This window comes from Strix aluco, chromosome 2 (genome assembly GCF_031877795.1).
Source record: "Strix aluco isolate bStrAlu1 chromosome 2, bStrAlu1.hap1, whole genome shotgun sequence".
NCBI classification, from domain to species: Eukaryota; Metazoa; Chordata; class Aves; order Strigiformes; family Strigidae; genus Strix; species Strix aluco.
In genome coordinates this window covers 120,381,458-120,395,630 of record NC_133932.1, presented here as the reverse complement: position 1 = coordinate 120,395,630, position 14,173 = coordinate 120,381,458, and the positions used below count along the sequence as shown (strand labels likewise).

At 40.9% G+C, this 14,173-nt stretch overlaps 1 protein-coding gene across 7 annotated transcripts in view; it reads left to right on the top strand.

Moving 5' to 3' along the window:
* ELMOD1 (ELMO domain containing 1) overlaps positions 1–14,173 on the top strand; it is a 49,904-nt gene that overhangs the window by 22,948 nt on the left and 12,783 nt on the right. For 5 of the 7 annotated variants that reach the window (XM_074816137.1, XM_074816141.1, XM_074816134.1 and 2 more), the window contains 5 exons: positions 4,770–4,915; positions 5,072–5,100; positions 6,342–6,439; positions 10,716–10,845; positions 14,025–14,158. In XM_074816137.1, coding sequence (XP_074672238.1) covers positions 4,770–4,915; positions 5,072–5,100; positions 6,342–6,439; positions 10,716–10,845; positions 14,025–14,158 — 537 coding nt within the window. Of the gene's footprint in view, positions 1–1,101; positions 1,243–4,769; positions 4,916–5,071; positions 5,101–6,341; positions 6,440–10,715; positions 10,846–14,024; positions 14,159–14,173 lie in introns of all 7 variants that reach the window. The other 2 variants (XM_074816139.1, XM_074816140.1) reach the window with 1 other exon arrangement.

The following is a 14,173-nucleotide window of genomic DNA, read 5'->3' as shown; positions in this document are numbered from 1 at the left end:
TTAGCAGAAAATTGAGCTCAGAATTAGTGACATACAGCAGGGAAGACATGAAAGAATTAAAAGTAGATGAGCAAGGAAGAAGGAGTGATGAAATAGGTGCATATAACAGCCCTTAACTGATGTTTGCTAATTATACAGAAGATTTTACATTTCTGTGGCACTTCAGGCTACTGTGGTGTTAGCTTTAAGTACTGGGTAGTATTCCATAAGTCTCTTCCAAGCATGCAAGGAAATACTCATTTCAGAATATTTTGTTGGCTTGATTTCCCCCCCGCCCCCCCCCCCCCCCCCATGCCCTTGGAGTCCAGGTAACAAGTACGACTTTCTGTAGTATTGATCTCAGAGTTCAGTGACCCTTTCTGCAAGCCAAGTTTGGAGAACTATGCTGAGTTGTGTTGGTCTTGCTCAGGAGCTAACAGGTAGCTTCTGATGTCCAAGGCATCAACGACTGGGAACGTGTAGCCCTGACTTCTCATGGGAGATTGGCTGCATGTGTTTCCACTCATGCAACATCCTTGGCGAGGGAACTGCCTGTTGATTGGGCTTGTGCGCATCAGCATCTTGTTATGCAGTTTTTAATTTGTTTTACCTGAACAAATGTTCATATGAACTCTTGTAATGCACTTTGCACGTATGAACACAACTCTGTAGGTCTGTACAGCTGCATGTAATGCAGGAGGAGAAGGAGCTTGTACCGGAATGGGGAGGATTAGAGTGCAAGTCTCTGAGGAACACCTTCAATTCTGTAATACTTCGTTCTTAAAGCTCACCTCGGCATCTGAAGTATTGCTGTACATGACTACACAAACTGCTGGTGAAGCACACTGTTTTATGTGCTGAGAAAACCTGCAAAGGCAAGAAGGAGAAGAAACAAAAACACAGAAGAGATTGAGTGGACAGGAGGTTTGAGATTGGACTCTCAAACTGGAAGTTAATGCCACGGTGCTGAGTCAGACATGTGGCTCATGCTACACTTCCGTGTGGGTTCATGATACGCTGTTTCGTTTTGTAGCTGCCAGTGTCTCCACTTTGCTTACATGAAGTGCATAACAGCTAACATAAAACTTGTCTTATTTAATCACTAGTGTGCTTTTATTACAGGACTTCTGCAAGCAAGAATTTCCTTTTATAAAGAACAACCCTTTGAAAACAAACTTGTGTTACTTTTTATGCCGTTCATGTCACAAATGGAAGATTTCAACTGTTGTAAGCTTGAGATGGATGAGTAGTAGAAAACTGAAGGTATCCACAAAGGCTAACTTTCTTCTCTAAGCTACCTAGTCAAAACTAGTGTTTGTTTGCTTTATTAGTAATAGCTGCTAAGTATATTTTAGTGAATCACAGGTGTAGTGTTTGTGTGCTGTAATGACATGTTTTTAGCAGATGCCTTTTTTATTAGTTAATCTTTGTGCAATGGGGAAGGTGGTTGCAACCATGTGGTCACAGCTCTATCTCATTTAGAGTTTTTCCTTTGATTTGAAAATCTGTCATTGAGCCTAAAGGCAGCAACATATAATTCAAGTGCATCTAACACCTTCGCCCCCTCCCCGAACCTTAGCCACATCACACAATCATAGGAGATCATAGAACGATTTGGGTTGGAAGGGACCTAAAGATCGTCTAGTTCCAATCCCCCTGCCGTAGGCAGGGACACCTTCCACTAGATCAGGTTGCATTAAGAAACAAGGTTTTGAGTAATGAAATGGGTTGTGATATGTCAGCCCTGGAGGCGATTATGTGTAGGCATGAACTTTCTTAAAGAACATGGGGTTTTTATGGGAGTTATCTTGCTCATCAGAAGGAAATCTTCTTACATGGGCTGTTAACATGAAGTTAAGTGGGTCTTTCCTCCCTTCTTTCATATAAATGAGTGCTCTGGGTAGTGAGCTGCTCTATTAAAGACCTAACTTTTGGAAACAAAGCCACCCAAAAGAGAGCAACTTTAATTTTTACTACAAATGTGTGCTGAAAACCCAAAACTTTGTTTTACCACACTCCACCTTCCAGTTTGGCATTAATCTCTTGCATTCGTTTCTCTGGACCTTCAGCCTGATTACAGACCTGAGGTGTGCTGAGAATGCTGAGGGATGGCTATAGGTTGTGTTTGGATTTGTCAGGGCTGGTGGACTAGTCAAAGCTGTGAAGGTCGATTATCAAATGTCTGCTGGAAAACCAAAATGCCCAATGTTAGCTTGTGGGTTTTTTTCAAGCCACTATTAAAGGTTGCAGTTTAAGGCATTAGTTGACTTTATATGAGATTTGACTCTTTAACTGACTTACACTTCTGACTGTTGCAAACTTAAAGAATGGGTGCTTGGCTGGTGATGGACTTGCCTCCTGGTAGCTGGTCTTGTTCATAATACTGAAGGTGATAACCTGCTGTGAAGCACATATGAACTCCTCACAGTAGTGTGCTCTGGCACATCTTGTGTGGTGGGGGGGATGACACCCAAATATTTCAGTGTCAGCAACTGAAACTTTTTTGTCTAAAACTTGATTCCTGTGTGGGAGTGATTCCTCATTCTTTAGGTTTCACTTCATATCTAAAATAGAGGCTTCCTGTTGCATAAAGACAAGGGAGTTGTCTGCAGGCAGGCATTTGGGAGTGTTAAGTGAATTAACTAAAAGTGTGAAGATAAAGTGAATGCTTTTAAAGTATGTTAAATACTTGTGTGGATGCTCTCTATTTAGACATAAAATGGTTTTAGTTCCCTTAGCTTAATCCTTCTTCAAAGGGGATTAAGCTGAAGTGAACATAAAGCAGATTAAACTCCTGTGTGGACATTAACATGAGTTAACTTTATCTTCCCTTCCCTGAATGTCCTTCGACACCATGCCCTCCAGGGTGTTTTTAGAAAGTGGTGGAGCTCTTCAAGCTTTATTAAACCTATAACTGATTTTGAGTATCTGGAATTCAGTATTTCAGAATAACCACTGTACTCCATTGAAAAGGATAATACAGTCTCCTAACAAATAACTGTCCCTTGAAAGTATCAACAGCATGTGGAGGAAATAATGGGCTAACAATGAATACGCATGCACACAGGCTCAGAACGTAATGGACTAAATTATTTTTGACCAAGCTATGATATACAAGCTAGCATATCAAAGCTGCATTGATGTTTTCACTTAATATAATCATAGAACATAATCAAAGAGAGGTTGAGGTTGGAAGGGACTTCTGGAGGTCATCTAGTTCACCCCCCCTGCTCAGGCATGGCCACCTAGAGCCAGTTGCCCAGGACCATGTCCAGATGGTAGTGTTCCCATTGTCATGTCTTTGCAAGCTGCCTTTTCTGAGATGTGCTCCTGAACCCAAGGATCCTGGGTGGATTTCCCCCCCACCCCCTCAAGTCCTGGTGCACCCCATGAGGGTTGACACCTGGGCAACATGGCAGGATCTGTGCCTTCATAGCCATAGAAACACTAAAGCTAAATAGTGTTCAAATATGTTGTAGCCCATGAAATCTGTTTTTGGGGTGTGTTATGTAACTGTGGTAGCAGTATGTGGGCTTTGGTAGCAGCTGCAATGCTAACAAACTTTAAAATAGAGCTTTTCTCATTTATGCAGCCTTTTTCAGGATTTTATAAGATCACAGGATAGTTCATGCTGGAAGGGACCTCAGTAAGTCTCTGGTCCAACCTCCTTCTCACAGTAGGTCAGCTCTGAGGTCAGACTGGGCTGCTCAGGGCTTCATTCAGTCAGGGCTTAAACTTGTGAGGAAGGAGACTGCATAGCCTCTCTGGGTAACCTGTGCCACTACTGGCCTGCCCTCATGGGGAAAAAGCCTCTCCTTATATCCACGCTGAGCCTTTTATGTTTCAGCTTATGACTGTTGTCCCTTGCCTTCCTGCCCTGCACATCTGTGAAGAGCCCAGCTCTGTCTCCTCCATGATCTTCCCACAGGCACTGTGGGCTGCTGTTAGGTCCCCCTGAAATTCTCTGCTCCAGGCTGAACAAGCTCAGCTCTCCCAGCCTCTCCTTGCAGGGTCTGTGCTCCAGCCCTACTGTCTCGGGGGCTTCCACTGAAATCCATACAGTTTGTCAAAGTCTGTCTTGTACTGCTGGGACTCAAAACTGGATACAGGATCTAAGTAATGGCTTACTGTCAGTTTTGTACCTTGAGAAATGGCACAGAATCAGTGCTGTGTAACAACTGATATTGGGAAGAACTTCCAGTCCTCAGGACAGGTTCTTAAACACCTTCTCTCCTGAAGGCGAGGAAGCTTTGGTTTCCTTGTCACTCTTTGCTTGTAGGGACCTGATAAGAGTGGTGATTGTCAGGATAACCAGCCACTCTACTTGGAGCAGCTGGATGAAGAGGCAAAGCTAAGCCAGGTTGTAGTAGCTCCCTGGATCCTCAGCAGCCATGATGACAGGGTGAGCTGTGCGGTCTTCTCTTCTAGTCCTGTTTCCCCAAAGCATTAGTAGGAATTATACGGCCTTTTATTTCAAAGGGACAGAGTTTTTTTAGAAATACTCTTGAGAACAGAGTTTTTTTAGAAATACTCTTGAGAACAATGGAGTTGACTTATTCTGTGCTTCCAGTTCAGGTGTTTTGTGTGGGGTTTTTTTTTTTTGTTGGCTAAGACTAAAAAGCATGATTTAACACTTACCAGGATAAACATTTTCAGTGTGAATGCTGCTTTTGCTTTAAAGGCGGCCTTAGGCAATGGGAATTTGGGGTGAGGAAGTACCTTCTCTTTGGGTGGTAAACTTGTTGAAACTCTGCTCAAGACTCTTATTTTCAGGCTTCTTCTTTTGCCAGGATGTTTGTCCAGGTATGCCTGTACTTCTACTGCAAATGCTTGTGGCGCTGCCTGAAATTCGTGGTCAGGAAACTAACAGGTCAATGTGAATTGCAAAGGATCTGTTACAATACCAAACCTGGAGCTGCCAGAACTATGAAAATAGGTAACTGCAGAATACTTAGTTCTGCATGCCTTTGTACCTTTCTGCATGTGCTAAAAATAGTATGACTTCATTCTTGTAAATAAATAAATTGTTAAATGAATCCAATATAGACTTAGCTTGTCTGATATGATGCTTTCAAATGCTGTTCTCTTACAGAGGCATCGCTAAAAGGCTCAAAAAGTAAGGTGAGTGAAACACCTCATCATTCACCTTTTCTATTGTGTCCTGTGCCATTGGTTTGTTCAGTTTGCTGTTCGCTCAGCCCAAAAAAATCACTTTAAGGTTTGATATGATTTTACATTAAAACCATATTCTGCTGAAGAGGATCTTGTGTCCACAATAGCGGGTGATCTTGCAAAGTCAGGGAGAGTGTCTTGTGCTCCAGGGACAGGCATGTTGTGGCACTGATGGGATGAAGGGGACAACAGACCATGGTGGATATGACGAGGGGGATGTGTTCTAATTTGGGGTTTCTTGGCTTGATTCCTCATCCTGTTTTAGAATTTCTGTTATCTGTAGTCAGTCACTTACACACTTTACACCTCTCTTTTTTTTTTTTTTTTTTTTTTTTTTTGTCTGGAAAGCAGGGATAAAAGAGGCTGAAGGCAGCAGTAGCTAGATAGTCAAGACAACTTTGTTCTCTGCTTTCCTTTTAAATATATTAATGGAGAATAGCCTCTGTCACTTCATCCTTTCACTGCAGCACTGGTTGTGCTAACCTAAATTCTTCTTGCAAACCATTTGGGTGTGTGTTAAATAGCATCATTCGGCCATTCATTTCTCTTTGGCATAAGAATCAGTGATGTTGAAAAGCTTACCTCAGCATTAGCAAAAATGATGTCACATACCTCGTAGTTCAGCATAGTGCTTCCAAATGTACTTCTAGCACAAACAGAAAGGCAGAATCTCATTTAAAAGCTTGCATTTAAGCTATTGTGTAATTTTGAGAGAAAGCACCAGGAAGTTCAAACTCTTAATTTTTTGGAAAGCATGTTGATTTTTGAATTCTGAACTTCCAGGGGCATCTCTACAAAGTGCAATGACATGCAAGAGAAAGGAAAAATGTTTTGCTGTGTTCCTGCAACATGTTGGGATAGGAGATGTCAAATGAAGGCTAGCAATTCCAGTGTAATTAGGCAGATGATCTGAAGCTGCTTCTTGATCAAAGGCCTCAGTGCAGATCATCTTCACTGGCAGCCACCACAGAAATGTGATTGACTACATGGCGAGGACTAGAGTTCTTATAGGGCTAGTGCTCTGAAACTAGTCGGTAGGGTTGAATAGACTGGAAAGGTGTGTATATATATATTGAGTTGGGTCTTCTGGGTGTTTAATGTAGAAGCTTTTGGGTATCAAATTTACCATTGTTAATTTCTATTGAATAATAGGTTCTATAAGAATTAATGTGTTTAAAACCTCTTTTTAGCGGCTGCAAACTTCAGTAAGCGTTCACCCTGATGCTATTGAAAAAACGATAGATGACATCATGGAGCTGAAAAGGATTAATCCAGATATAAATCCACAGTAAGTTCATGGCTTCCTTACAAAACAAATAGGAATTATTGATTTCTTCAGTGTCTAGGTCTATGGAGAAGTGGTTCTCTGTAGCTATTGTGGCACACAATTTGAAGATTAATTCTGTCTCTCAGCATAAAACTCCAATTTAAGCTTTGCTGTCAAAAAGCTGATGGAAATATTAATGATCTTTTATGGTGACTGTAATAGGCAAGTCCTGAGTCTGTTTATCTAGCTGCTTCCTGAATCATGCTGTCTTAGAATATTGTTGATGCATTGATTTATGGGAGCCACTTCCCCAGGGATAAAATACCACCGAGGCAGGTGGTCCTGACAGTTATGGCTTCTTAGCAAGGCTGTATGCGGTCTTTCGAGTGGGAAGAAATCATCCTGTTGTAACTGATATAAACGGTATACTGGTTTACATTTTAAAACTGCCTTTAATTATCCAAATGCAAGTTTTAATGGTACAACATAGCTGATATTTTTGTAACGCTACAAGATCTTAGTGGTAAGAAGAGATTGACAACAAACCATTAAATTTACAAGTGTGTATTTCAAGAGTAAGTGATAATGCTTTTGTGATTGCCTTACCTCTCAGACCCTAGCTTAAGGCACAAGATGGTCTAGGTCAGAAATCAGTGAGAGAAATGTTGAGGGTTGTATTATTCAGGTGATCAGTCTGATGTTCACTTCACTTCCCAGTCTTGAAGTCGATGTACATAATCCAAAATGGGCATCCATAAATTGATAGCTACTTTTCTTGAAGTGGTCAACAGCATAAACAGGTAAGGTGATCCCAAGGTCTTGCTGCAACAACAAAACCCAAAAGCTCATTTGGAAAACTGTAAAATTTTTTTTTTTTGTCTCATTACGGGAATGACGCCCCAACCCTACCCCCCAGTGAAAAGAATAGTAACTGGGTAGTCTTAAAATAAGGCTTCACTGATTATGAAGGAAATAGAATACCCTGGGTGTCTCTCAAGTTAGAGAAACAACTGTTGTGGACACGACCACTGTCCACCTGAATTGAACAAATGGCAACCCAGCCATTAAAGAAGGGAAGAAAATGAGAGAAACAAAATAAAGAGAACATCTCATTCTCATAGATGAGAAGCCCTGTGAAGTTTTTATGGGAGTGGGACCAGAGCTTTTCCAGGGTGTCTCTTCACAGGACCTTGCCCACATTACCTCCAAAGGGAGGGTGATGAAGGAGCAGCTGCTTCAAATGGATGCAAGGCCTCACTGAGGCTGCCCATCTGAGGAGGGTGTCACAGCTCTGGCAGTCTTGTATTGCACAGGATGCTGATAGCTGAAATTCAGGGAAGGAAAAAAAAAAAAATCAGCAATGGCAAAATTAGTGAAGGTGACATGAGGGAAAACTGCAGGATGTAAATGTGCACAGCTCAGAGCCTGGCCTGTGGACATCAGTAACTGCAGTGTTAGCAATCAGGCTGACTCAAGTACTCACTTCTTAGTGTTGGACCCTTGGGTAACTGGGTGGAATAATTCCAAGAAAAAATAAGGAATTAATTAAAATAGTATGTTGTGTGACACCAGAGATCACCATCTGATTCTCCTCATGGCATTGCCTTTGGCCTCTGAAGAAATGCTGTCTTGCAGAAGAGAGAGAGAGCAGAGGTGAAAATTATTTCTGCTTGCTTGTATCAAGTCCCCAGACCTTAAGTTACATTTTGAGTGATCTGGTCCTAATATTAAAAAGCCCCCAAACAAACCAAAACAAACAAAAACCAAAAACTGAACTATTTTTTGTTTAATCCAGATGATGTTCATATGCTTAGCATGGAAAAATGCTTAATTGTTTTTAGACTAGAGCCCTTGCACTCAACATTTTACAGGACTGAGTCTTTCCTTCCCATCCCATCCCCCCTCATGCTCCTCCTCAGTTTGGTGAAATGTCTTTTCAAAAGTGAGGAATGTGGGGACCTGGGATGTGCAAGGTGGTGCCACATACATAGAAACACACCCTGCCACTGAATTGCGCCTTATATTAAATTAATCATAGTTCTGTTAAACGTTAAGCATCTGCACTGAATTTTTACATGTGAGCTATTTATTTTATACTGAAGTTTTTCTGGAGAAATTTCAGCAAAAGCAAGTCAGTTATTTCTTTAGGATTAAGGAATATCCATTGGCTAGCCTAATATTGGACATAAAAAACCTGCATCCAGACTGTCTTGCTCAGAAACTCTGTCCTTCCCTTACATAGTAGAGACTTGAAATCTCCTGGGGTAAGGATAAGGGGACATGTGTCATACTATATGTGTTTCTGCAAATCCGTATGCAGTCATTTTTGTTAATGTAGCGCCTTTGCAGAGCATCACAGGGCTGTTTGCACTGAGCTGTTCTTGAAGGCTGTGGGCTGCCATGACCTGAAGAGGAGGAGGCTCACAGTAACTTCTCTTTATCAATGACTCTGAGATGTGTGTATATTTAGTGGTGGGAGCAAGTAGGTTGAATATCCAGGTGGTGACACATGCAGTTTGCACTAACTATGGAAGCAGTCCATGAAATACTCCCCAATTTGGACTTGCTTCCATCTGGTGGAACACCTGGAGCTGAGGGCAGTGGGGGTGCAACTCCAGGCAGGTTAGTCCTGTGTTCTGAGGTTGCTTCTGGTTGCTCCTGGCCACTGCCAGCACAGGGATGGCAGGGGAGGAGATGTGGGGCACCAGCAGCTCACCCTTATCCTCTGTTTGGCAAGGAGGAGAGCAAAAACTTAATGAAAATAAGAGTGGTGAAACTAATTTCACCCATCCACCATTCCCCCATGAATAACATTGCACGGAGCATTTGACTGGCTCTAGATAAAGCACAAACATGACTTGCTTTGTGTGTGATGTGCAACTTGGAAGTTAAAAATTATTACTCTTTTTAACATAAAATTGCTCTGCTTTGCCACTGCCTGTGCTGTTCTGCTCTAATCTACTCTGAGTTTGTATAGTAGTTAAAAACATTATAGCTCTGGTTCAGTGGTGCACTACAGCAATTCACGTGCAGTCTTGTCAGGCTTTTCAGCTTTGAAATGCAGCCTTTCTGTAAAACTGTGGGGTATAGCAAGTGAAGCATGTTAAAAAACAAAACAAAAAAACCCAAACATCAAAGGAAGAAAAACACTGCATAGGTTATTCTGAAAGGGTTATAGCCACAAATGGCATGAAACTGCAGCAAGAGAAATGGCCTAATGATGACATCTCTGATTCTGTAGATTAATCTCAAAAGATAAACAATGAAAATCCCTATTCTCAAAGTTTAACAGTATTATGGAATAAACAAAATGTTTCAGTATATCAAACAAGACAGATGAGGAACCTGTGCAGCTTATTATCAGTGGAGCCTGTGTTCCATAGAGGAATGAATGTACAGATTTAGCTGTACCCTCTAAATTCATACTAGATGTTCAGATAATTTCAGACATTATTAAAAATTAAAGGGTTTATTCCCATGTATGATTAAGTATTCTTATGAGCATGGCTGTTGTATACTGCATAACTTGTATTTTATAATTTTAAATCTTAACCTAAAACCAAATAAGCTGTTGTAATTTAAAGCCTTGGAAGACACATTTGGTGGGGTTTTTTGTTTTGGTTTTGGGGTGATTTTTTTTCATGTGTGTAGTTTGGTTTTTGGTGGGGTTTTTTTAATGATTCATCAGGAAATGTAAGAAGAAAACATCTACATTATAACGAAAAGAGAGCCATTATGGTGATTCTTAACATGAGACAAAAAAAAAAGCTGCCTAGAGACAGATCTCTGAACTATATTACTTCAGGGTTTTGGCTTCTTTATGCTAGCTTTTGTGGCATAGAAGCAAAATGAATATTTTTAGCTTTTTGCTGAGTTTCGTCTCCCCCTTGCCCCTTTTCAAGTTCACATCTCTGGTCTCGGGGCATTATTTGAGAAGCTGCCATTTGAATGAGTGGAAAGATTCAGTGATGTGCTTGTTGCAGGCATTCAATGCTGCTGTGTATAGTTAGAATGAGATTTAAATGTGAAAATTCACTTGTCAAAGTTTTAAAAAAAAAAAAATCCCAAATTTTATAATCTAAGGAAGGCCCTAAATAAGGCTATGCATTTCACAAGACCTTGTTTAATGTAATATTGATCTTTTGGAAATTGTCCCATTGTCATTAAAGTGTTAGACTGTCAATTCATTGCTGTAACATTTCTCATGTGAATTAAACTGGTATGTATGTGGTAGTATTGTTTCATGGCTACATATGATTAAGTTGGATTATGTTGCTGCTTTCCCTGCCCCCCTCAGGTTGGGAGTATCTCTTCAGGCATGCCTGCTGCAGATTGTGGGGTACAGAAATCTGATTGCAGAGGTTGAAAAGCTGCGTAGAGAGCCGTACGATTCGGAGAATCCGCAACATGAGGAAATGCTTCTGAAGGTAAGTGCTTAAGAGGTAGTTAGAGGGCATCCTTTATTCGTGTCAGCTCCAAATGGCCTAGTTTATAAACCTTTTTAAAACATTGAGAGGTATCGTCACCTTCCTCTATTGTGTACCTCTTTTAAGATAAGGCTATACAGCATATTAATCTGGTTTGGGTGTAACACCTGCCAAGCAAGCAGCTCAGTCCCTAGTTGATGAACGTGTGTGTCTTGGTTGACTATATCTAGGCACTGGATATCCAACTCTTACTGTAGATAACAGCTCTACACTATGAGCTCTGAAAAAATAGCCCTTTGTCCTACTTCAGTACACCTTTCTTCAGCCTGAGAAGGGTATTTTTCTCTCTTAACCAGAATAAACTTTTTTTTTTCTTCCATTTCTTCTATTTTTGAAGACCTTGTCTGTGTATCCCAATGACAAGCCTCTAGCTTTCATTGTGTGGGATTGAAGGGTGGGAGATGATGACTTACACATTTATATTTACTGACTATATTTTCAAACGAAAATAAAATGAAACCATTCTTTAGATAATAAATGCAGTCATGAAAACCATACCAATTGGGTTTTACTTACTTCATGTTTTCAGGAAAGCCTTGCACTGGAGCAGATAATGAAAGTATTTTTTCAGGAACATAATCTTGAAGCCATAAGCAGAGGGAGAGCTAGAGAGCTCTTACATTAGAAAGGAGTTGAGGAAAGACTGAAGGGGGTGGAAAATAGTCTAATAGCAAGTCCCAGAATTTTTTCTGATCCTGTTTCTGACTGTAGCTAGTGAGAGATGCTTCAGAGAAATGGCAAGAAACAAAGAATAGCGATAATGAGTTTATCTACAATCAAAATGCCTTGTTACAGAATTTTTAGAGGTCTTATAAGAAGATACTACATGCTTCAGGTTTTCTTAATTATCTTGAACAAAAGTATTGAAAACACATACAACCTGTGCTTCTGCCTCCATCTGACTTCAGCTGGGATTTTTATAGCACATGATGATGAAGCTGTCTTCCACACTCTAGCTTGCAGTGTAGTGCTTTATAGAAGTTACAGTGGGAGGTTCTGGAAAGTTTACCTTAGTTACTTGGGCTTCCAGGTACTTCCAAAAATCTCAGTAGGTATATTATATAAGCACTTACCAATGCAAATAACTATTTCTAAAAAAAACGCATCAAATGGTGAAAGACTTCCTGCAGGTGTCTGGAAAGCTGTCTTGGCTCCAAAGGTTGGCTCCTTGCTGGGAGGTGGTAGTCTTGCTCAGGAGTCGTCAAAATCCAGAGCTTCCTCTTGAAGGAATGCTCTAGTCACCAGGTGGAATGGATCAGATGGATTCCTGTTCAAGTCCTGCCCCTGTGCAGCCAAACATGCAAATTTCTGGGGATTTTAACTAGGATGGGTTTTAACTAAAAGGTCATGCAGATTTACCCAGTGCAGAAGCCTTTGTCTTGGAGGTGGGTGATCCAGGTGCCAGCCTACAGTGTTGGTCCCTGAAAATACCGGGTACCTGGCTGCAGGTTTAATGAGGGCCTTTGACACCAGGAAAACATTCCTAAATACATCGGGCATCTACACTGCCCAGAGTGCAAGAAGTTGGATCTGAGGGTGGGATCACAGGTGAGAAGCACCAAAGAACTGGCTGTGGTCTCCTTCCTGGCCACCCAACCTGTGAGGGCAAGGTCCTGGTTCTTAGATGCTCCTGAGAATCACATCAGCAATGATGTGTAGTCATGCAAGTGCTTGAAAAACATAACTGCGTGAGAATAAAAACAGAAGGGAAACTGAGCGCCTGTCTGAGGGGAGATTAACCAGTGCAGTTTATGCTGTAAAATTTGTAATGTTGAAGAAAGTATCAGTTTCACCATCTGCCTCCAGTGTAACCTGTGTATTAGCACTTGTTTGCAGCAGGCATTTTGCTTTTGTGAATTCTCATGTCAAATGGAAATACGTCCAAGGTTTAATTTGGTTTCCAACCCACGCTGGGGAAGAATAGGCTGGTTGATTTTCATTCCTTCTAGGTATTCTGCTAAGTGATCTCTGCAATAGGTAATTCAGGTTCCTAATGTCTGTCACTTATTCATGTTTACCAGGAAGGCACTTTATGAATGAGAGAAAGATTAACTTAATGTGATTGAACTAATGAATAATACTGTATTTACTGTTGATGGATGAACAAGAAAGGTAGCAAATATGACTTAAACAATGATGCTTTATGCAGTCATTGCAAAATGAAATAATTAAAATTTTAACCTTCCTAAGGCACTTCATTTTAAAAGCAGTTAGAGTTGCTAAAATTAATACGATTACTGGGGTTTTTATTTGGGAAATGTGCATACAGCTCTTTCCCTTGCGGTAGGCTTTATCTAAGTACATTTCTTGAGACCCTGCTCACCAACTCGTGGTTTATGGAGAACACATGATTTCTTAATACACTTTGAAAAGGGTGAGTTTGTGATATGGCACATGAGGTGTGCCGAAAGGTATGTATTTGTCAGACATGTCAATTTAGGCTGCTTTTAGGTGCCTAGCAACATGATATTTAGGCCCTAAAGTCATTGGACCAGTGCAGCTAAGTGGATTTATTCCAGCTGAGCATCTGGCTTGTTAAATCACTTTGTCCTTTTTTTATGTGAGATCAATGAATGATTCACCCCTTCGTTAAATATGAAGGTGGCACATGCTATTCTTGTATGGATTTTTTTTTTTTAATGTTCTCTGATTTGCTTTTCAGCACTGTGGTAGCCAAGTCAGCACCCTTGATTTATAACCCTTCCAGAGACTTGCAAAAGATGCTGGAGAAAAGATTGCTGCAGAGCCACAGGGACCTGAGGGCTGATTGCCTGCCACTCTGTCAGTGATTTACAACCAAATTCCAGCCCGTTCCTATCTTTGTGCTTATGGAGGCAGACACTAGTTTGATGCACAAAGTGTGAACAAAACAAGTCCTTGTGTGAGACATTACAGCAGCTGCTGATAAGGTCAGAAGGGCCTTGCAGGGCTGAAACATCTGCAATTCTTGATTGGTTTGGGATTTCCCCTCACCTCCAGGAATTTAATTTGATTTTAGGTTTGGGTTGCTGGGATAGCAATGCAGTGATGCTACGTCAGAACTTAGCTTGGTTTAAAAAGAAGAAAAAGCCATACTAATGTGTGAAAGTTTAATTATGGTTTACCTGTAATCCTTCTAGTTGTGGAAATGCTTGAAGCCCAATTCACCACTGAAAGCTCGGATTTCGAAGCAGTGGTGCGAAATTGGTTTCCAAGGTGACGATCCTAAAACAGACTTTAGAGGGATGGGTCTCCTGGGCTTATATAACTTGGTGTAAGTATGTTCCTC